The sequence below is a fragment of the Oncorhynchus mykiss genome, chromosome 17 (assembly GCF_057628025.1).
Source record: "Oncorhynchus mykiss isolate SJ-2025 chromosome 17, ASM5762802v1, whole genome shotgun sequence".
Taxonomy (NCBI): Eukaryota; Metazoa; Chordata; class Actinopteri; order Salmoniformes; family Salmonidae; genus Oncorhynchus; species Oncorhynchus mykiss.
Window position 1 is genome coordinate 33,436,278 of NC_143038.1, and position 24,033 is coordinate 33,460,310.

The following is a 24,033-nucleotide window of genomic DNA, read 5'->3' on the forward strand; positions in this document are numbered from 1 at the left end:
ATGTGGGTAACCGCGAACTGCTCGCCATCCGGTTAGCCCTAGGCGAATGGCGACAGTGGTTGGAGGGGGCGACCGTTCCTTTTGTCGTTTGGACTGACCATAGGAACCTTGAGTACATCCGTTCTGCCAAACGACTTAATGCGCGTCAGGCGCGTTGGGCGCTGTTTTTCGCTCGTTTCGAGTTCGTGATTTCTTATCGTCCGGGCTCTAAGAACACCAAGCCTGATGCTTTGTCTCGTCTCTTCAGTTCTTCAGTAGCCTCCACTGACCCCGAGGGGATTCTCCCTGAGGGGCGTGTTGTCGGGTTGACTGTCTGGGGAATTGAGAGGCAGGTAAAACAAGCGCTCACTCACACTCCGTCGCCGCGCGCTTGTCCTAGGAACCTTCTTTTCGTCCCCGTTCCTACTCGTCTGGCCGTTCTTCAGTGGGCTCACTCTGCCAAGTTAGCCGGCCACCCTGGCGTTCGGGGTACGCTTGCTTCCATTCGCCAGCGTTTTTGGTGGCCCACCCGGGAGCATGACACGCGTCGTTTCGTGGCTGCTTGTTCGGTCTGCGCGCAGACTAAGTCCGGTAACTCTCCTCCTGCCGGCCGTCTCAGGCCGCTTCCTATTCCCTCTCGACCGTGGTCTCACATCGCCTTAGATTTTGTCACCGGACTGCCTTCGTCAGCGGGGAAGACTGTTATTCTTACGGTTGTCGATAGGTTCTCTAAGGCGGCTCATTTCATTCCCCTTGCTAAGCTTCCTTCTGCTAAAGAGACGGCACAAATCATCATCGAGAATGTTTTCAGAATTCATGGCCTTCCGTCAGACGTCGTTTCGGACAGAGGTCCGCAATTCACGTCTCAATTTTGGAGGGAGTTTTGCCGTTTGATTGGGGCTTCCGTCAGTCTCTCTTCCGGCTTTCACCCCCAGTCTAACGATCAAGCAGAACGGGCCAATCAGACTATTGGTCGCATCTTACGCAGTCTTTCTTTTCGTAACCCTGCGTCTTGGTCAGAACAGCTCCCCTGGGCAGAATACGCCCACAACTCGCTTCCTTCGTCTGCGACCGGGCTATCTCCTTTTCAGAGTAGCCTCGGGTACCAGCCTCCGCTGTTCTCATCTCAGTTCGCCGAGTCCAGCGTCCCCTCCGCTCAGGCTTTTGTCCAACGTTGCGAGCGCACCTGGAAGAGGGTCAGGTCTGCACTTTGCCGTTATAGGACGCAGACTGTGAGGGCTGCTAATAAGCGTAGAACTAAGAGTCCTAGATATTGTCGCGGTCAGAGAGTTTGGCTCTCCACTCAGAACCTTCCCCTTAAGACGGCTTCTCGCAAGTTGACCCCGCGGTTCATTGGTCCGTTCCGTATTTCTCGGGTCATTAATCCTGTCGCAGTTCGACTTCTTCTTCCGCGATACCTTCGTCGCGTCCACCCGGTCTTTCATGTCTCCTGCATCAAGCCCGTCCTTCGCGCCCCCGCTCGTCTTCCCCCCCCCCCCCCATCCTTGTCGAGGGCGCACCCATCTACAGGGTCCGTAGAATTTTGGACATGCGTCCTCGGGGCCGTGGTCACCAGTACCTCGTAGATTGGGAGGGGTACGGTCCTGAGGAGAGGAGTTGGGTTCCCTCTCGGGACGTGCTGGACCGTGCGCTGATCGAGGATTTCCTCCGTTGCCGCCAGGTTTCCTCCTCGAGTGCGCCAGGAGGCGCTCGGTGAGTGGGGGGGTACTGTCATGTACTGTCATGTTGTGTCTTGTCTCTGTCCTTTCCCTTCACCCTGTCTCCCTCTGCTGGTCGTTGTTAGGTTACCTTTTCTCCCCCGCTTTCCCCCAGCTGTTCCTTGTCTCCTCTAACTACCCATTCACCCCGTTTCCCACCTGTTCCCTTTTTCCCTCTGATTAGGTCCCTATATCTCTCTCTGTTTCTGTTCCTGTCCTTGTCGGATTCTTGTTTGTTGTGTTTCATGCCTGAGCCAGACTATCGTCATGTTTGCTGTAACCTTGTCCTGTCCTGTCGGAATCTGCCGGTCTATCTGAGCCTACCTATGTTTGGTTATTAAAGAAGCTCTGTTTAAGTTAGTTCGCTTTTGGGTCCTCATTCACTCACCATAACATTGCCCTATTGCGTTAGTAACAACCAAACAGAAGAAGTGCAAGTAACAAGGCTTGATGTCATTTCACACTTCTCCTCATGTCTCAAACTCCCCTGCAGATCTACAGCTCTATTCTCACGCTCCACAGATGCTCTGACACATTCATTTTTTAATTAAGTGTTTTAATTTTAAGTGTCATATATGCGTTTTGATAAGGTTGATATGGTTAGGCCCAAAGTTTAAGCATGTACAGTAGCTGTGCACGTGCAGATGGTTCTGAGTTCTGAGGGACAAACCTGAGGGCATGAATGTGTACAGTACATAAGTCATCTGAGAATCGATTCCAGCATCTCCTGAATCCACCTGTAGTGGAGAGAGAGGGAGAAGAGAGAGACTTTTTATCCTCCAGTCGTAACAAACTGTCTGTCTGTTCTATTCTCTAACTCGAGACATGAACTGCACCCTCCTTTGTATCACAGGAAGTGTTTGTGGGTTTTGTGTTATTCTGAGGTCTACACATGTCCAATGCAAGATGTAGGTTATTTGATCAAAAATAGTTTATAAGACTGAACTCTGTACCTACTTAGGAACACATTTACAAGGTTTAACATGAATTAATGTATTAAGAAATTATTTCTGGGGAAAAACATCTTATTTGATAATAAATATAAATTGCCATATAAATCTGTAAATAAATATAGCTGTTGATTTGATACTTTGAACATTCATATGTTGAAGCACTACTAATGTAACATTAAGGTCTTGATCCTCAGATCAGACAGTCAGAGGATGCTGGTGAGAGGAGTTATAGGAGGACAGGCTCATTGTAATTGTTGAAATGGAATGAAGAGAATGGAGTCAAACACGTAGTTTTGATGTGTGTGATGTGTTTCACTCTGTTCCGTTAATTTCATTCCAGCCATTACAATGAGCCTGTCCTCCTATAACTCATCCCACCAGCCTCCTCTGTCAGAGGGGTACATGTGTTCAGATTCCACTGTAATGTAGAATAATCACCATGACTCCGCTGCTCACCGCTCCCATAGACACCAAATCATCTACAACAGAAACACATTAAAAATTGAATTACAGTGTTTATACATGCGATTATATAGTTCTGTATGTCGTATGTGTGTGTATGTTTGATGTATTTTGTTTGGAACGTACATTGTCTGTGATCATCCTGTCTGGCTGTAAGTCTGTACAACATAAAAGTATAAGAAGGTTGTGGTAAGAACATCTCATCATGGACAATACAGAACTAAAGGTTGATACAATCTGCATCATATTCACAAGGGAATTCTTACCTCTGAGAATTGGTTTTCTCTGAAAATGAAATGAGGCTAAATTAATGATATTGAATATAGTCTCACCTATACAATATCATCACAAGGAGTTGCCAAAGGCACTTACATTAATGTCCGCAGGGTAAATTTGAAAAAATGATTTGTTACGCAGAATCAAATGTACTCACTGGTCCTCCTGCAGAGACAGACAGCTGTCAATCCTACCAGGAACACGCCCACTCCAGAAGCCACACCCAATGCTGCCTGCCATAATTGCCCCACTATTTGGTGACATGATGACATCGGGAGAGGTCATTAGCTCTTGTTCTTCTAAGAAAATGTGCACAGCTCTGTTTTCATGTGAGAAAAGACAGCTAGAAAAGGATACTTACCCAGAATGCTTTCTTGACTGTTTGATTCCACTTCACTTTCTGTGGAGCTTTGACCTCCTGGTCACATGCAAGAGAGAAGGACAACTTAATAACAGAGTTAGGTAAATATTTCTGAGAAGAGACAAATTGTTTGATTAATCCTAAAGCCTTGACTGAATTTACATTTGGCTATATTTGCAAAATTGGTTTTAGCTTTAATATACAAAAATATTTAGCAAACTAAAATAAAGCTATTGGCTAAACTTACTTTCAGTTGGATTCGATGGGGTGTCAGTGGTCAAAGTACAGCAAACAGTCTACCCTGATGCGAAGCAAATCATTGGATCTGATTATAAAAATACATCTAAATGGGTTGATTTTAATCAATCAAATATCAACCTCTTTTTGTAATGAGGCAAATTTGTGATGTGGAAAAACAAAACATGGAGAAGATAAAGCTACTCTATTTGTTTTACTTATATTTGCTAACTAGATAAAGATGACTAAGAGACCTGATGAAGGATTCACTGCCCTGCTAGGGGTCAAAGGGGAGGTCAAACCTGGTGAGAAGATATTACTCATATTACACAAGAACAAATGAAAGTTAATGTAATATCTAAGGTCTTTCAATAAGCATGAAGAGAGAAGTACACTACACATTACCTACTAATCAGATGGACTAAAAGTGGTTAAAAATCTGGACGGAAAATACAAGCAGCTATGAATACATCTATTAGTTAACCGGTCAGAGCTTTAGTGAATGAATGTGAACAAAGATATTGTATTTGCAAACTAAGTTAAAATTGGTGGATCTACTTACTGGTATTTGTTGTCACTGTGGTGTCTGGGGTAAAAGTACAAGTAACAGTTGAAACTAGTGGGAAGCAATATGATTACACAAGAATAAGGTTTTACATTCACATTTGGGTCACTTAATTTTACAGGCCCGTAATCTAAACTCTTGACTGTATAATTACTATTTGCAGAGATGGTCATTTAGAGGCCCAACACACCTTCTGTAGGACTCACTGTCGTGCTGGGCGGCAAAGTAGATCGAGAACCTGGAGTCAAACCCACTGAGAAAACACATAATAATGAAATTAGCATATTATTCATGATTGTATTAATGATCATCATGGTGTTGTTGGCCTTTTGAAATAACTTCATGACTTGTCTACTCAAAGTGGGAAAGTAGGACTATAAAATCACTACGGACTGATTGCTTCCTGCCAGTCTACCTGCTATAGAAGGTGTCTGTATAGTTGTTGGATCACTGATGTGAACTCCCACCAGATCTAAAATAATTTGAGATTGAAATGTGGTATTTAGTTTGTTGGTCAGAATGAGTATAGACATACTAAGAAGATGCAAAAATCAAAGTGAGTCAGATCATGAAAACCTGCAGCACTGATAGATTTGTTTAGATAATGACTCACCTGTAAAGCTGTACCCATCACTGCGTGGAGAGAGAGAGTTTGGTCCTGGGCTCAATCTGTAGTCACAGCTCACCTCCTTACGCCTCACTGACAGGAGACGACTGATCAGATCACTATGTTTTGGAGTGAATTGACAGAACTGCTGTCCGGATAATGAGGTGGCTTTTCTCTTCTTGATCGGTGCTGTGAAGGATGGCTGACTCTCCTCTCCAACATACAGGTTACAGGTGGTGTCAGGACTGATGGATCCAGGAATCAAACAGATGATGGTGAAGTCCTCATCTAAATTGACTGTAATGTCTGGTTTTGGATCTGTTAGGAAAGGACAGAGCAGTGATTCCACAGATCTTCCTCTCCCTGCTCAGGAGGAAGAGCCGAACCCTGTTCGGGTAGAGCCAAACTAATCCTGCTCAGGTAGAAACGAATGAACAAACCCTGCTCGGAAGGACCCACTGGCCACTGATCAACTGCTGTGTTAGTTTGGCCCGTTGCTTCAAGTTAGCCTACAGCCCTAAATCCCAGCCTGTTTATACGTTTCTAATAGGAGTTTATAAAGAACCTTTGGTTGTACATTGGCCTCTCTGTGGTTGTTTGCCGTGGGATCTTAGAACTCTAATTTCGACATATACATTTAAAAAATGTATTGTGTTCACAACAACTATTTTTTAAATGACATTGAATGAGATTGTAATTTAAACAGAATCATTCAAGACAATCTGAATATAACATTTCATACCAAGAATAGTAAGAGAGACAGAACCACTGTGCATCGATGGATAGTAAGTTTCTACTGTGTAAAAACATCTCAGTTTGAACTCAGCAGATGAACTTTGACCTGCCAACGAGAGCAGCTCAGTCCAGCTGCTGAACTGAGTCTCTCTTTGATGACTGTAGAACTGACTGTCAGCCTGACTGTCAGCCTGGGAGGAGGTGGGTCTCTTTGAAAGTTACAATTAAAAAACATCACAGGTAATCCATCCATACTAACAGTATGGAAAATCCATTAAAAAAAATGTCAACTATGTCAGCATTTATGTTTGTACAAAGTACAGTAAATAATATCATTATGTGAAATGAAGACGTTAAAGAAATACGACAGAAAGTCTCATTTTCAGAACGAGCATAATTGATACGGTATAACAGTGAAGTGTATCATTGTTTAAACCACCTACTTACCCTGAACAGTGACTGAGACAGGGTCACTAAAAGGAGATGTGTGAGACTTCCATACAGTGTAGTAACACGTCACTTTGACCACAGCTGGAAATGTTGGACCAGACCTCTTGAGCAGCTCAGTTCCTGTTATTGTCTGCGTACACAATGAGTCTGGAAGATTCTTCCCCCCCTCTATGTAGAAGTAACAGTGAGACACAGGGAGAGATGGAGGAGTCTCACAACTCAGCTGAACTGATTCTGTTTCTCTGATGACTGTAGAACTCACTGTCAGCTGAGGAATGTCTGTGAGAATAGGGGGATTACACATTTAGCATTTAGTGGTTTTGAGAAATTTACTGATAGTCTAATCCCTCCTTGTTATTTCAGACTTAATGATCTTGAGTCAATTACTTTATGCAGCGACAGTATGGGAAATTAAGGAGATATAATATATTGCCTGATTGCTTCATGTAACAGTTTATGACAACACACAATATGATAACATATCACAAGAGGAACATGGTAATGATGGCACAACAGTACATTGTTTACAACCATTCAAATAGTCTTCTTACCCTGAATTGTGACTGTTGAATGTTCACTATATCTGGATCTAAACTGTGAACCTTTTGCATTGTACTGACATTGTATTTTGACCTCAGCTGGTAAACTCTGACCTGTCCACCTCACCAGTAGTGTTCCTGTGAGTGTCTGTTGACAGGGTGATGGAAGGGTGAATTCTACTTTCCCCTCTATTTTGAAGTAACACTCAGAGACTGATGGAGGAGTCTGACAGTTCAGCTGAACTGAGTCTCTCTCTTTGATGACTGCAGGAATCACTGTTAGACTGGGCTGAGGAAGATCTGTGAGATCAGAGGGATGATGGAGTGTCTTTTTAAATTGAATTATAAATTCATTTTCAATGTTTAATGACTCATACAGATAATGTACCACGTAATATTATATGAGTTTGAAAGAGAAAAACAATTCAGACACTGTAATAAATAAACAATGAGAACCCGTGCCAGGAACAGCCCTTAGGAGGGAGTTATCACACAATAATCCTCGGCTTCGATGGCCATTTGGCTTTTGTAAAACGGTTGCCAACATTTAAACTAAAGATTAAGGAATGTCTTTCATTAAAGACGTATTATTGTTCTGAGTAAATTTATTTTATTTTCATCCTTCCACCAGGACATATGCTCATTTTGGAACGTTGCTAAACGGGCACAGCCAAACAACGGAAGTGATGGATTTCTTTCTGACCAGAACTGTCCCAGAGCTTGGGGAGGTGTGTCTGCGCTTGTGCTGCAGCGGCAGGTGCACAAGACCAAACTTTACCAGCATCACACATATCAGTGAATAGACAATTTTTTGTCTTTGCAAACGTTGCCGCACGAGAGCGATGCGTACAACGTTTGCAAACACAAAAAAATAGTCTATTCACTATTCCATCAGACAACCAGACATCACCAGGCAATTTATAAACTTGATCTCTACTGTAAAAAGTATTTAGATATTATATCCCATTTATTTTAGACTGGCATTTGTTTTTCAACAGTGTAGATTTGTATTCACCTTGCTGTCTGTCTCCGACATTTGCAACATTGTTTCAATATTGAATTTTGATCATCTCCAGCTGTCACATAGTAATGAACGAATGTGTCGAGATGAGAGAGTCTGGCAGCTTTTCTTAGCCAGTCAAAGTCATGAATCAGTATCATTTCTATGGATATATTCAAAGAAATGCCAATAGAAAAACACAAAATTCAGCTAGTTTACTATCAATCCAGCTTCAGTTTGAAGTGATTATGTAAACTGTGTACTGTAGCGGGATAGCTCCACTGAATAATGTCCTGGAGAGAGAGCACATGTTCTATGCCAGGCGAAATCTCACATCGAGTCATTAGCTCATTGTTATGGATGTATCCCCCCCCCAAAAAAAATATATAGAAAACAGCTTAAAGAAATGCAAATACAGCTTCTTTGCTGTTATTCTGGTTGCACTGTTTGACGTGACAGTGTTAACAGTGTCAGCTAGCAAGCAAGGAATAAGAACGTTGACAGCCATCATGGATCGACCAGCTGGCTTGGGTACCAACCCTAGATTTGTGTCAGGAATACACTGAATATACCAAACAGTCGGACCATGGATTTAACAATGTGTCAAAAGCATTCCACAGGGGTGATGACCAAATGTGACTTCAAACCTTCCCACAGTTGTGTCAAGTTGGCAGGATGTCCTTAGGGTGGTGGACCATTCTTGATACACACAGGAAACTGTTGAGCGTGAAAAACCCAGCACTGATGCAGTTCTGGCACCTTCTACCATACCCGGTTCAAAGACACTTAAATATTGTGTCTTGCCCTTTCCCCCTCTGAATAGCACACATACACAATCCATGTCTTTAACCTGTCTCCTCCCCTTCATCTATTTACTGATTTAAGTGGCTTTAACAAGTGACATTAATAAGGGATCATAACTTTCACCTGGATTCTCCTGGTCAGTCTATGTCATGTAAATCTTTTGTATACCCAGTCTATACAGCATCTCATGGAAGGATGAAATCGTATGAATAAATTAATCAAAATAACGTTATTATTGAAAATATGTCAATCATTTGAATATTTTGGTAACCCGTTGTTTAGTCTGGTAGCCCAAAAAGTTACATATTGCAGCTTTAAATCCATAATAATGATACTGACCTTTGGCTTTGAGGTGCTGGAAGGTATCTAGACATAACAAAATGGGGTCATTATCATGGTCTTTTTGCCATTATGAAAAATAAGAAAACATGAGATGGAATCACTGTACACAAGCTGGCGAAGCAGAACAGTCTGTAATGCATTCACAGCCATGTTATCAAGCAGTGGTTATTCTTATCTGAACAACATGTAAAATAATGACAGAGAAATATAAATCAATAGGATGATCAATGGAATAAGACACACTTCTTATAACCATAACATGTTGAAATATTAAGAGTTCCTAAAGTAAAAGACTAAAAGAGGGGAAAGAAGAATGAAATATCCTGAAGCACAAACAGATGGAAGGAAAAATAACTCACCGAAAAGGAAGATGAGCAAAAACAGCCGACCAGCCATATCAGGGATGAACAATGTCATTTTTTAGACAGCTACATACATACTGTTAGTCTGACTTCACAGAAGATGGTGGCAGTGACTGGGACAAAGATTAAATGTTTCAATAGAAAAGCAGATGTGGAGCTTTTTCACAGGAAAACCACAGATGTCTCATATGGCAACTGTGGGCTAATGTCATGTTGCAGAGGACAAGGAGGCTGAACATTCAGAATCATTCATCGGTAATTATTTTTAGGTTCTAAAGCTACCTGTCTTCAACTAATTTTATTTTGTATCATTATTGCCGGCAATTCAATTTCTAAAACCAACAAACTAACTTGTCTTTCTGAGAAAAATATTTATCTTCGACTTTTTGTTTTAAGTTTTTAACAGCTGCACAATGTTTAACTACAAAAAAAACCTGCATTTGTGGTTGAGAGTTTTAGAATCTCTAAAATGTAGAAGGGTTTTCATATTTCATTTATGTTTGGTGAGTCACGTTTAATAACATGCCAGAGCAGTGAAGGTAAACTGATAAGCGCAGTAAAGGAAAGGATGGAAGGAAGGAAGGAACGGAGGAGAGAAGAAAAAGCGAGTTCACACTACTCAGACTGATCAGTTTACCTTTAATGCTCTGACTGGTACCTACATTTCCACGCCCGTTCAGATAAACCGCGTGCTTTACTTGAAGTGCATAACACTGAGAATGCAGTTGCTATTTTTAAACTAACATTTTCATATAGCCTAACTTTGATATTAACCGTTTGATCATGCCACCTAAAAAAAAAGCAGCAACCGCTGAAGAAGTAACGGCTATTTGGTCAGATTACGGTTGATAGATTTGTCAATTTCATTGTTAGAAACCAGCAAAGCGCCTGCTGTGGCACGAACAACTCCTCTTCATCCACCCACGATGGTGTTGGTTAATGAAGCGCTGAAGGAGTTGGACTCTCGAATCGTCTCATCGCAGGCCATTCGCGGCTTCATAACAGAGAAATATCCATCTGTGGACCTGATGAGGTCCACAGACTTCCGCCGCCGACAGAGACTTCCGGCGCCGACAGAGATGGCCGCCTCGCTTCGCGTTCCTAGGAAACTATGCAGTTTTTTGTTTTTTTACGTGTTATTTCTTACATTAGTACCCCAGGTCATCTTAGGTTTCATTACATACAGTCGAGAAGAACTACTGAATATAAGATCAGCATCAACTCACCATCAGTACGACCAAGAATATGTTTTTCGCGACGCGGATCCTGTGTTCTGCCTTACAAACAGGACGCAGCCAACGGGTTTCTCCACGCATCGCGCAGACAGAAACAAACATCTTTCTGGTAAGAAGAGGGGCGGGGGCGTATGCCTTATGACTGACGTGACATGGTGTGATGAAAGAAACATACAGGAACTCAAATCCTTCTGTTCACCTGATTTAGAATTCCTCACAATCAAATGTAGACCGCATTATCTACCAAGAGAATTCTCTTCGATTATAATCACAGCCGTATATATCCCCCCCCCAAGCAGACACATCGATGGCTCTGAATTAACTTTATTTGACTCTTTGCAAACTGGAAACCATTTATCCGGAGGCTGCATTCATTGTAGCTGGGGATTTTAACAAGGCTAATCTGAAAACAAGACTCCCTAAATTTTATCAGCATATCGATTGCGCAACCAGGGGTGGAAAGACCTTGGATCATTGTTACTCTAACTTCCGCGACGCATATAAGGCCCTGCCCCGCCCCCCTTTCGGAAAAGCTGACCACGACTCCATTTTGTTGATCCCTGCCTACAGACAGAAACTAAAACAAGAGGCTCCCACGCTGAGGTCTGTCCAACGCTGGTCCGACCAAGCTGACTCCACACTCCAAGACTGCTTCCACCACGTGGACTGGGACATGTTTCGTATTGCGTCAGACAACAACATTGATGAATACGCTGATTTGGTGTGCGAGTTCATTAGAACGTGCGTTGAAGATGTCGTTCCCATAGCAACGATTAAAACATTCCCTAACCAGAAACCGTGGATTGATGGCAGCATTCGCGTGAAACTGAAAGCGCGAACCACTGCTTTTAATCAGGGCAAGGTGTCTGGTAACATGACCGAATACAAACAGTGCAGCTATTCCCTCCGCAAGGCTATCAAACAAGCTAAGCGTCAGTACAGAGACAAAGTAGAATCTCAATTCAACGGCTCAGACACAAGAGGCATGTGGCAGGGTCTACAGTCAATCACGGACTACAGGAAGAAATCCAGCCCAGTCACGGACCAGGATGTCCTGCTCCCAGGCAGACTAAATAACTTTTTTGCCCGCTTTGAGGACAATACAGTGCCACTGACACGACCTGCAACGAAAACATGCGGTCTCTCCTTCACTGCAGCCGAGGTGAGTAAGACATTTAAACGTGTTAACCCTCGCAAGGCTGCAGGCCCAGACGGCATCCCCAGCCGCGCCCTCAGAGCATGCGCAGACCAGCTGGCCGGTGTGTTTACGGACATATTCAATCAATCCCTATACCAGTCTGCTGTTCCCACATGCTTCAAGAGGGCCACCATTGTTCCTGTTCCCAAGAAAGCTAAGGTAACTGACCTAAACGACTACCGCCCCGTAGCACTCACTTCCGTCATCATGAAGTGCTTTGAGAGACTAGTCAAGGACCATATCACCTCCACCCTACCTGACACCCTAGACCCACTCCAATTTGCTTACCGCCCAAATAGGTCCACAGACGATGCAATCTCAACCACACTGCACACCGCCCTAACCCATCTGGACAAGAGGAATACCTATGTGAGAATGCTGTTCATTGACTACAGCTCGGCATTCAACACCATAGTACCCTCCAAGCTCGTCATCAAGCTCGAGACCCTGGGTCTCGACCCCGCCCTGTGCAACTGGGTACTGGACTTCCTGACGGGCCGCCCCCAGGTGGTGAGGGTAGGCAACAACATCTCCTCCCCGCTGATCCTCAACACTGGGGCCCCACAAGGGTGCGTTCTGAGCCCTCTCCTGTACTCCCTGTTCACCCACGACTGCGTGGCCACGCACGCCTCCAACTCAATCATCAAGTTTGCGGACGACACAACAGTAGTAGGCTTGATTACCAACAACGACGAGACGGCCTACAGGGAGGAGGTGAGGGCCCTCGGAGTGTGGTGTCAGGAAAATAACCTCACACTCAACGTCAACAAAACTAAGGAGATGATTGTGGACTTCAGGAAACAGCAGAGGGAACACCCCCCTATCCACATCGATGGAACAGTAGTGGAGAGGGTAGCAAGTTTTAAGTTCCTCGGCATACACATCACAGACAAACTGAATTGGTCCACTCACACAGACAGCATTGTGAAGAAGGCGCAGCAGCGCCTCTTCAACCTCAGGAGGCTGAAGAAATTCGGCTTGTCACCAAAAGCACTCACAAACTTCTACAGATGCACTGGTACGACAACTGCTCCGCCCTCAACCGTAAGGCTCTCCAGAGGGTAGTGAGGTCTGCACAACGCATCACCGGGGGCAAACTACCTGCCCTCCAGGACACCTACACCACCCGATGTCACAGGAAGGCCATAAAGATCATCAAGGACATCAACCACCCGAGCCACTGCCTGTTCACCCCGCTATCATCCAGAAGGCGAGGTCAGTACAGGTGCATCAAAGCTGGGACCGAGAGACTGAAAAACAGCTTCTATCTCAAGGCCATAAGACTGTTAAACAGCCACCACTAACATTGAGTGGCTGCTGCCAACACACTGACACTGACTCAACTCCAGCCACTTTAATAATGGGAATTGATGGGAAATGATGTAAATATATCACTAGCCACTTTAAACAATGCTACCTTATATAATGTTACTTACCCTACATTATTCATCTCATATGCATACGTATATACTGTACTCTATATCATCGACTGTATCCTTATGTAATACATGTATCACTAGCCACTTTAACTATGCCACTTTGTTTACATACTCATCTCATATGTATATACTGTACTCAATACCATCTACTGTATCTTGCCTATGCTGCTCTGTACCATCACTCATTCATATATCCTTATGTGCATATTCTTTATCCCCTTACACTGTGTACAAGACAGTAGTTTTGGAATTGTTAGTTAGATTACTTGTTGGTTATTACTGCATTGTCGGAACTAGAAGCACAAGCATTTTGCTACACTCGCATTAACATCTGCTAACCATGTGTATGTGACAAATACAATTTGATTTGATTTGATTTGAAGTACATGACACGCAAGACCCTGAAAATAGGAATCGAGGGCGGAGTATTGGTGAGGACATCAACTCGATAGCAAACGGCGCACAGGGGAGGTTTCGGGTAAGTGACCCATGCACGTCTAAATCTTATTAAAGTAAATGCCCAGTGTTTCCAGATTTCTATGAAATATGACCTTTCATTTACAACATGAGTGAAATGGTTTTCCTTCCCAAAAATTTTAATTGAGTATGTTAAAGCAGCATTCCTGTTTGAATAGTGTTTTTTATTTATATATTACTACATTGGTCAATTAAATACAATTTCCAGTGGCACACTGACTCAGTGATGAGGCCACCAAATGCTACTACTCACGGTGATGGCCAATGCGCTCCTCTTGGCAATAGCCTACCTCAAGATGAGCTACTTTGAAAAACGGTGCTGCTGGTCACTAAAAATTGGGAGTTGAGAATTATATTGGTTCTAGAGACAGTCTTCTATTTTTAGCAGTAGACATTTGCTTTCCAAACTATGTTTTTCCCGCAATTTTTATATTGAAATGTGCAAACAGACAGCTGCAACCAACTACATATCATCCATGGATGGCAGTTCCAGTTCAAATCAGAACTGGCAGCCATTGCTAGTGTAACCATGAGTTTCCACTCAAAATGCCAGGATAAGAGGATCCAAGAATCGATGTATTATGTCTATGGCCACAACACAACAAGCTGTACATTTGGCATGCATGCTGCCCAAATTGCAGTCTTCCAGACTGAAGGCAACCAGTAACTACCAAAATAAAGGAAACATTTGAATAACTGATGGACAAAGTTTATAGTGTGTGGGATGCGTTTTCCTGCCATGGTTTAGATCAATTTCTAGAATTTATGCCAAGGCGTATTGAAGCTGTTCTTGCAGCTGGTGGAGGCCAAACACCCTTTTTAACACACTTTGTTGGCGTTTTCTTTATTTTGGCAGTTACCTGCATGCTCTTGTGATAAAATTTAATCCAGTTATTTTTGAGAAGCTATTGATCCTCTGTGGCTAAATATGTTCTCTGGTGTATTTTGAACATTGAGAACAGGTTCCCATGGTTGGTTAAAAAATAATTCATTTGTTTTTTTGCCTCTTGGGCCCAGCCCCTGACTCACATAGTTGACCAGTCACATTTAGTTATTATGCAGTTTATTTTTTCAGTTACCCAATCAAGGCAGGGCCTCCCATTTACCCAAACCTCTCCTCCCCCATCTGATTGGCAGTAGGAAGCTGTCTACACTCATTGAGAGCAGGCTCCTGAATCCTTCTGTGGTTTGCGGTTGCAGTAAAAAAATATATACTACATATCTAATATGTACTGTAAAATGTATGTATAAATTTCTGACCTTTTTTCTGCCTTTTGGGCCCAGGGGCTTCATTAATCCTGATGGGGAAACAAAGCTTCCTGGAGCGTTGAGATTTTCCAGCTAATTGTCTGAAATAGGTTAGTTACTCAAGGCTTTGATCGAGTGCACACTAGTGCCACCTGCTGGTCATCGAATTTAGAGCAGCCAAATTATTATAGATTATGTCCCACACCCCATAGAGTGTGTGCAGTGTAGCCTTTTTGTCTTTTACCAATCAGGTGGTTGTTCGACGAAACAAAGCTTTTTACGTCATTGAACGCATACCTCAGAGCTCAGGCATCAAACATAACATCACTATACCGGATGAGTCCACAACATTATTTGGGTACAAATTAACAGAATATACATTTTTTTTAAAGTGAGATCTCCACTGGACAGTTACTTCAATAGGCTCCTTGTGGCAACTAGGCTTTGTTAACCCAAGTAATTAAATCAAGAATAATGTGATCCAAGGTGAATGGACTTTATTTTCTGAATGTGATAGTAGCTTACCTGCCAAATGAGCCAAACTTCATGGTACCAGTTTTGAATATAAAGTGGTGTGTTTATTAGATAAGTCAACATTATATGACAAACATATTGAACATGGGCTTGCTGTTTAATATAATGTAGCTCAACGTGTGATCACTCTCCCTTGCCTGCTGGCAGTCAGGGGTAGGGTCAAGTAGCCCAAGCCAAAGGCCACTGACGACACTGATCCCAATGTGGAGAAGTCTCCAAAGGCTGCCAAGGTTGGAGCCAAGAAGACTAAGGACAAGGAAGTCGGTAAACTGAATCCACTGAATTGATTGTGCTCATCACTCCTAGGATTTAGACATCACCCTATAATCTTCCCAATTGTATGGGATCATTGTTATTGAGCTACACCCATTGCAATGGAGGACATTTAACATCTCCTCATTGGGTCTATGATTGCATGTGTAACAGTATAACTTTAGACCGTCCCCTCGTCCATACCCGGGCGCGATCCAGGGACCCTCTGCACACATCATCAACAGTCACCCACGAAGCATCGTTACCCATCGCTCCACAAAAGCAGCGGGGGAACTACTACTTCAAGGTCTCAGAGCAAGTGACGTCACCGATTGAAACACTATTTAGCGAACACCACCGCTAACTAAGCTAGCGTTTCACATCCGTTACACATGCATACACACACATCACTAACTCTTGTCTCTAGAAGCTGAGAAGAAAAAGGTTACAGCCAAAAAGCAGAAGGAGAAACCTTCAGAGGCAAGTGTGGTTTCAGTTATGTTCTGACTATTGGCATTGTTCAAGTGGTTTTGGGTTATAGGGACTTTTTTTACACTTTTGTCATGGGTACTGTTCCCTATTTGGGCTTTACCATGGTTGAATTGAATCTCAAATTGAATCTCAATTTTAAATGCTACCACAAACCAGAAGCATTGCAAACCTGTCATTTTCATCGTTCAGGATGAAAACTCAGGAAGTCCGCAAAAGCATCTGCTTCCAAGGTGGCCCCTGCTAAGAAGCTCAAGTCAAAGAGGACAAAGGGGCAGAGGGGACAGCTGAGGATCAACCCAAAGCAGAGAAGACTAGCAAGGGTGAAGGGGCAGCCAAGAAGGGTGAAAAATGCCAAAGCTTTCCAGAAGCCTGCAGAGGGTGATGAAGTTAAAACCACAGGGAAATGAGGCAAGAGCGCAGGCAAGAGGCAAGAGGCAAGAGGGCAGCAGCAGAGTGACTGCACTCCTTTTATCCACTTTGTATGTTTTTAAATAAAGCAGTTTTTTTGTACTACTTGTTTGTGGCATTTAAGTGTAGACCTAGCTGCTGTAAAATATAATCTCCACTTTTCCTGTAGAGAAGTGTTGGTGGTAGCTAAGGCTTTGTAAAGATGTTTAATGATTCACAGATGCAAGTTTATATATAATATATATATGTATATATATATACAGTGCTTTGCGAAAGTATTCGGCCCCCTTGAACTTTGCGACCTTTTGCCACATTTCAGGCTTCAAACATAAAGATATAAAACTGTATTTTTTTGTGAAGAATCAACAACAAGTGGGACACAATCATGAAGTGGAACGACATTTATTGGATATTGAAATGGAAGGAGTATCAGACCACTGCAAATCTACCAAGACCTGGCCGTCCCTCTAAACTTTCAGCTCATACAAGGAGAAGACTGATCAGAGATGCAGCCAAGAGGCCCATGATCACTCTGGATGAACTGCAGAGATCTACAGCTGAGGTGGGAGACTCTGTCCATAGGACAACAATCAGTCGTATATTGCACAAATCTGGCCTTTATGGAAGAGTGGCAAGAAGAAAGCCATTTCTTAAAGATATCCATAAAAAGTGTAGTTTAAAGTTTGCCACAAGCCACCTGGGAGACACACCAAACATGTGGAAGAAGGTGCTCTGGTCAGATGAAACCAAAATTGAACTTTTTGGCAACAATGCAAAACGTTATGTTTGGCGTAAAAGCAACACAGCTCATCACCCTGAACACACCATCCCCACTGTCAAACATGGTGGTGGCAGCATCATGGTTTGGGCCTGCTTTTCTTCAGCAGGGACAGGGAAGATGGTTAAAATTGATGGGAAGATGGATGGAGCCAAATACAGGAGTCTGCAAAAGACCTGAGACTGGGACGGAGATTTGTCTTCCAACAAGACAATGATCCAAAACATAAAGCAAAATCTACAATGGAATGGTTCAAAAATAAACATATCCAGGTGTTAGAATGGCCAAGTCAAAGTCCAGACCTGAATCCAATCGAGAATCTGTGGAAAGAACTGAAAACTGCTGTTCACAAATGCTCTCCATCCAACCTCACTGAGCTCGAGCTGTTTTGCAAGGAGGAATGGGAAAGAATTTCAGTCTCTCGATGTGCAAAACTGATAGAGACATACCCCAAGCGACTTACAGCTGTAATCGCAGCAAAAGGTGGCGCTACAAAGTATTAACTTAAGGGGGCTGAACAATTTTGCACACCCAATTTTTCAGTTTTTGATTTGTTAAAAAAGTTTGAAATATCCAATAAATGTCGTTCCACTTCATGATTGTGTCCCACTTGTTGTTTATTCTTCACAAAAAAATACAGTTTTATATCTTTATGTTTGAAGCCTGAAATGTGGCAAAAGGTCGCAAAGTTCAAGGGGGCCGAATACTTTCGCAAGGCACTGTATACACAGTATGTATGTATATATATATATATATATATATATATATATATATATATATAATGCTGTTAAGTTCTTATTTCTTGCACCTGCTTAATCAGTACCCTCTTCTGCCAGAATAATTGTATCACTAGTACAGTGACTTCCCGGTTCCTGGAAAATATTGATGGTTGATGGTTGTTTTCTACACAGTCAGGACTTTGTTGTTCATCCATCATAGGTTGATGACCATGGCACGATTCGTTGGGAAAATCTGGTACAGTGAGTGTGCAGATGGTTGAGATCCATCTGAGCCTGGAACACACTGGACATGATATATTGGTACCAGTCTCCTGAGGGACGACCCTGATACTGGTCTTTCACTGTTCTCTCCACCATGGCATTTTTGATGCTGCTGGTTTGTGGTAGCAGTCTTTCTATACAGTTAGAACTAACCATCTCAAAACAAACATTTCCCATAACTATGAAGCTATGGGAAGTTATTCAAAACTTTTCTGTTATGGGTCAGTGCCCACAATTGTGCAATGCAACATGTTGTACCACTTCAGTTTGTCCACAAGGGGGTGCAATAACTAATTGGGTCTTCAGTTTGGTATTCAAAGGTACCCAACCCAGAGCATTGCTGTCCGCTGGTGCTCCTTGTTCTTTATTCCCTGGAAGTCTAACCAGCTTTTACTCAACCACCCCTAAGAAGAAGAATAAATCATTAATGCTGTGGACCTCAAGGCCTGGATTTGAAAAAGGATACACGGGAAGAGAGCATAGGCAACGCCATTGAAGCTGTCACATGGGGCCTATCTTTTATCTTTTATTTTCTTATTTCACCTTTATTTAACCAGGTACGGTAGTTGAGAACAAGTTCTCATTTACAACTGCGACCTGGCCAAGATAAAGAAAAGCAGTGCAACAGGAACAACAACACAGAGTTACACATGGAATAAACAAGCATACAGTCAATAACACAATAAAGTATATTTACAGTGTGTGCAAATGGCATGAGGAGGTATGGCAATAAATAGGCCATAGTAGCAGTGTAATAACAATTTAGCAGATTAACACTGGGGTGATAGATGAGCAGATGATGGTGTGTAAGTAATGATATTGGTGTGCAAAAGAGCATAAAGTAAAATAAAAACAATATGGGGATGAGGTAGGTAGATTGGGTGGGCTATTTACAGCTGCAGCGAACAGTTAGCTGCTCAGATAGCTGATGTTTAAAGTTAGTGAGGGAAATGTAAGTCTCCAGATTCAGCCATTTTTGCAATTTGTTCCAGTCACTGGCAGCAGAGAACTGGAAGGAAAGGCGGCCAAAGGAGGTGTTGGTTTTGGGGATTACCAATGAGATGTACCTGCTGGAGCACGTGTTACGGGTGGGTGTTGTTATCGTGACCAGTGAACTGAGATAAGGCAGAGCTTTACCTAGCATAGACTTGTAGATGACCTGGAGAGAGTGGGTCTGGCGACGAATATGTAGTGAGGGCCAGCCAACTAGAGCATACAGTTCGCAGTGGTGGGTGGTATAAGGTGAGTTGGTAACAAAACTGATGGCACTGTGATAGACTGCATCCAATTTGCTGAGTAGAGTATTGGAAGCTATTTTGTAGATGACATCGCCAAAGTCGAGGATTGGTAGGGTAGTCTGTTTTACTAGGGTAAGTTTGGCGGCGTGAGTGAAGGAGGCTTTGTTGCGAAATAGAAAGGCAATTCTAGATTTGATTTTGGATTGGGAGATGTTTGATATGAGCCTGGAAGGAGAGTTTACAGTCTAGCCAGACACCTAGGTATTTGTAGTTGTCCACGTATTCTAGGTCAAAACCGTCCAGAGTAGTGATGCTAGTCGGGCGGGCGAGTGCGGGCAGCGAATGGTTGAAAAGCATGCATTTGGTTTTGCTAGCGTTTAAGAGCAGTTGTAGGCCCCGGAAGGGGTGTTGTATGGCATTGAAGCTCATTCGGAGGTTAGTTAACACAGTGTCCAAAGAAGGGCCAGATGTATACTGAATGGTGTCGTCTGCGTAGAGGTGGATCAGGGAATCACCCGCAGCAAGAGACATCGTTGATATATACAGAGAAAAGAGTTGGCCCGAGAATTGAACCCTTTGGTACCCCCATGGACACTGCCAGAGGTCCGGACAACATTTTACACACTGAACTCTATCTGCAAAGTAGTTGGTGAACCAGGCGAGGCAGTCATTTGAGAAACCAAGGCTATTGAGTCTACCAATAAGAATACAGTGATTGACAGAGTCGAAAGCCTTGGCCAGGTCGATGAAGACGGCTGCACGGTACTGTCTTTTATCGATGGCGGTTATGATATTGTTTAGTACCTCGAGCGTGGCTGAGGTGCACCCATGACCATCTCGGAAACCGGATTGCACAGCGGAGAAGGTAGGGTGGAATTCGAAATGGTCAGTAATCTGTTTGTTAACTTGGCTTTCAAAGACTTTAGAAAGGCAGGGCAGGATGGATATAGGTCTGTAACAGTTTGGGTCTAGAGTGTCATCGCCTTTGAAGAGGGGGATGACCGCGACAGCTTACCAATCTTTAGGGATCTCGGACGAAACAAAAGAGAGGTTAAACAGACTGGTAATAGGGGTTGCAACAATGGCGGTGGATAGTTTTAGATAGAGAGGGTGCAGATTGTCTAGCCCAGCTGATTTGTACGGGTCCAGGTTTTGCAGCTCTTTCAGAACATCTGCGATCTGGATTTGGGTGAAGGAGAAGCTGGGGAGGATCGGGCAAGTAGTTGCGAGGGGTGTGGAGCTGTTGGCCGGGGTTGGGGTAGCCAGGAGGAGAGCATGGCCAGCCGTAAAGAAATGCTTATTGAAATTTTATTGATTAATTAGATTATCATGGATTTATCGGTGCTCTTGTTCTCCATGGAATTCACAGTGTCTCAAAACTTTTGGGAGTTAGAGCTACAGGATGCAAAATTCTGTTTGAAAAAGCTAGCCTTTGCTTTCCTGACTGACTGTGTATTGGTTCCTGACTTCCCTGAACAGTTGCATATCGCGGGGACTATTCGATGCTATTGCAGTCCGCCACAGGATGTTTTTGCAAGAAAATGTCTTCCATGTGTAAACAATTTCACTGGCTCCTCATCATCCTCCTCCTTTCCGCTAAGACTGCCCTGTGTTGGCCTGGCTCCACCACAAGCATCAGAGGCAGAGTACGGGTTTGTTAGTCAGTCGTCCCCCGCCCCTCACACCAGGCCCCGCCTCTGTCCCTCATTGTTCAGGGAGCCCCGCCCCGCTGTCGCCTCCCTTCGTCACTCATTGAGAGAGCCCCACCCCTGTAGGTCAACTCGGGGACATCAGGAAGCGATCCAGTTACTGCGAGATGACCCCCCAGTTCCTCCACAGGAAGGCGAGGAGTACGACGAAGAGCAGCATGGAGAAGGTGTGGCTGCGCGACATTAAACTCTGTTTTAAAGTCACCATTGGCATCATGGTAAAATCTCTGAGCGGGTTTCTTTCTCTCCAGCAACTAAGTTAGGAATGATTCCAGTATATTTGTTGTGACTGTTTATATTGATACCCCATCCAAAGTGTAATTGTGTAATTTTACCAATAAGTGTCCTTCTTTGTAAGGCATTAGACAACCTCCCTGGTATTGTTGTTTGAATATGTGTTTGAAATGCACAACGCGACTGACCGACTTTACAGATAATTGCATGTGTGGGGTACAGAGATCAGATAGTCATTAAAAAATCGTGTTAACCACTATTATTGCTCACAGAGTGAGTCCATGCAAAGTATTATGCGACTTGTTTAGCAAAATTTTACTTCTGAACTTATTTTGGATTTCCATAACAAAGGTGTTGAATACTCATTCACACTTTTTTTGTTGTTGACATTATTCCACTTTGACATTATTTATTTTAATGTTTTATTTGACCTTTATTTAACTAGGCAAGTCAGTTAATAACAATTTCTTATTTACAATGACAGCCTAGGAACAGTGGGTTAACTGCCTTGTTCAGGGGCAGAGCGACAGATTTTTACCTTGTCATCTCGGGGATTTGATCTAGCAACCTTTCGATTACTGGCCCAACGCTCTAACCAATGATGAGTCGGACCACAGAGTGAAGGAAAAGCAGCCAACAAGTGCTCAGCATATGTGGGAACTCCTTCAAGACTGTTAGAAAAGCATTCCAGGTGAAGCTGGTTGAAAGAATGCCAAAAGTGTGCAAAGCTGTCATCAAGGCAAAGGGTGGCTATTTGAAGAATCTCAAATATAAAATATATTTTTATTTGTTTAACACTTTCTTGGTTACTACATGATTCCATATGTGTTATTTCATAGTTTTGATGTCCTTAAATGAAATCCTTAAATCTTTAAATAGTAGGTGTTACACTACACCGGTAGTGTATACAAATCATTTACTTTGTAATCTCATGGTAATTTGTTATAATTAGTATTACCCTATGGCATTCTTCTACCATGTTCCAATGCATCATTATATATCACAAGATAGGTAATCATTTAATGTAATTCAAACAATTGCAGTGCTGCTTTTCACATGTATTCTTATAACAAGACATGGGCTAGTTGTAAAACACAGTATGTCGTGTGACTGACGCAGAACCTACATCTCCATGTAAATGCAACTGGTATCTTAGTGGAAGACACACGAAGAATGCAGTTTGAACTCTGCTTCACTGTCAGGAATTACACTGCTCTTTAATTAATAATATACATGAGAAGAATAGTAAACTAACAAATGAAAATGGCAGACACTGCTCTTTGCTTTGGTATTACCCTACCATTTGCAACATATCATGCCAAGGAAGAAGGCAGTAACTGCTGTTTAAGGGTCAACGGTCATGTCAGAGGTCAGGGTCAACATTAATATAATATTAACCAATAGTAAGGCAACAGATCACCACATCTCAAATGATCTCCCCAGAATTAATTTGACTCAATACCAACAATATATCTGTACACAGTGTATATATACTAGTGCAAGAGTTGGATCAGAGGAATAACTCACAGCAAAGGAGGATGATCAAAAACAGATAACGAGCCAGATCAGGGGTGAATAACGCAATGTTTCAGAGAAACAGACTATCACAAACTACATAATAAGTACTGTGTCTGTGACTGAGAGAATGCTTTTAATAGAGAGGAAGACGAGGAGCCTACTCACAGGAAACCACAAAGAAAGTCCATCAACTGGTATTATTAGAGGTAAATGTCTCCTGCTCCTAACATGAGCCAAAACCATTTGCTTATCTGTCAGAGTAAATAACTATATTTTATTCAGGCTTTCTTTTTAACTACACTGCACAATAAAAAGCAGGTTTCATGTACAACAGCAGTATATATTGCCAACATCCAAAAGTAAGAAACAGTCTTGCTGTGTCTCCATATGACTCTCCATATTGTGCATCTGTAAATTGTCCTTTGAATAATATTTAAAGTCCAGGACTAAGCATTATCTGTCTCTGGGAAAATCAGGGGAGAAGGGACTTGGTCCCGGGAGGTGACCAAGAACCCGATCTGACAGAGCACCAGAGTTCCTCTGTGGAAATGGGAGAACCGTCCAGAAGGAAAACCATCTCTGCAGTACTCCACCAATCAGGCTTTTATGGTAGAGTGGCCAGATGGAAGCCCCACCTCATTGAAAGGCACATGACAGCCCGCTTGGAGTTTGACAAACGGCACCTTAACGACTCTCAGACCATGAGAAACAATATTCTCTGGTCTGATGAAACCAAGATTGAAGTCTTTGGCCTGAATGCCAAGCATCACGTCTGGAGGAAACCTTGCACCATCCCTATGGTGAAGCATGGTGGTGGCAACATCATGCTCTGGGGATGTTTTCAGCAGCAGGGACTGGGAGACAAGTCAGGATCGAGTGAAT

The 24,033-nt window shown here is 42.9% G+C and overlaps 1 protein-coding gene and 1 long non-coding RNA gene across 2 annotated transcripts; both read right to left on the minus strand.

Annotated features, from left to right (window-relative positions):
* Positions 1-3,058: 3,058 nt before the first annotated feature.
* Positions 3,059-4,310, minus strand: LOC149975916 (uncharacterized). The gene is made up of 6 exons (XR_016487616.1): positions 4,289-4,310; positions 3,750-3,806; positions 3,546-3,638; positions 3,379-3,397; positions 3,239-3,270; positions 3,059-3,129 (listed from the first exon to the last, which is right to left on the minus strand). It is a non-coding gene; the product is annotated as an uncharacterized LOC149975916 (long non-coding RNA).
* A 414-nt stretch (positions 4,311-4,724) lies between these two features.
* On the minus strand, positions 4,725-6,716 carry LOC118940150 (uncharacterized). The gene is made up of 4 exons (XM_090205303.1): positions 6,341-6,716; positions 5,165-5,476; positions 4,967-5,023; positions 4,725-4,804 (listed from the first exon to the last, which is right to left on the minus strand). The coding sequence occupies exons 1-4, from the start codon at positions 6,645-6,647 to the stop codon at positions 4,725-4,727; spliced, it is 756 nt and encodes a 251-aa protein (XP_090061429.1). The 5' UTR covers positions 6,648-6,716.
* Between the last annotated feature and the right edge of the window lie 17,317 nt (positions 6,717-24,033).

Excerpts from the sequence above, each read along its gene's own strand:
- LOC118940150 (XM_090205303.1), bottom strand. The coding sequence starts at position 6,647 with ATGTGTAATCCCCCTATTCTCACAGACATTCCTCAGCTGACAGTGAGT. Across the intron at positions 5,024-5,164 it reads TGATGGGTACAGCTTTACAG|ATCTGGTGGGAGTTCACATC; the intron begins GTGAGTCATTAT and ends AAATTATTTTAG. Across the intron at positions 4,805-4,966 it reads ACAGACACCTTCTATAGCAG|TGGGTTTGACTCCAGGTTCT; the intron begins GTAGACTGGCAG and ends GTGTTTTCTCAG.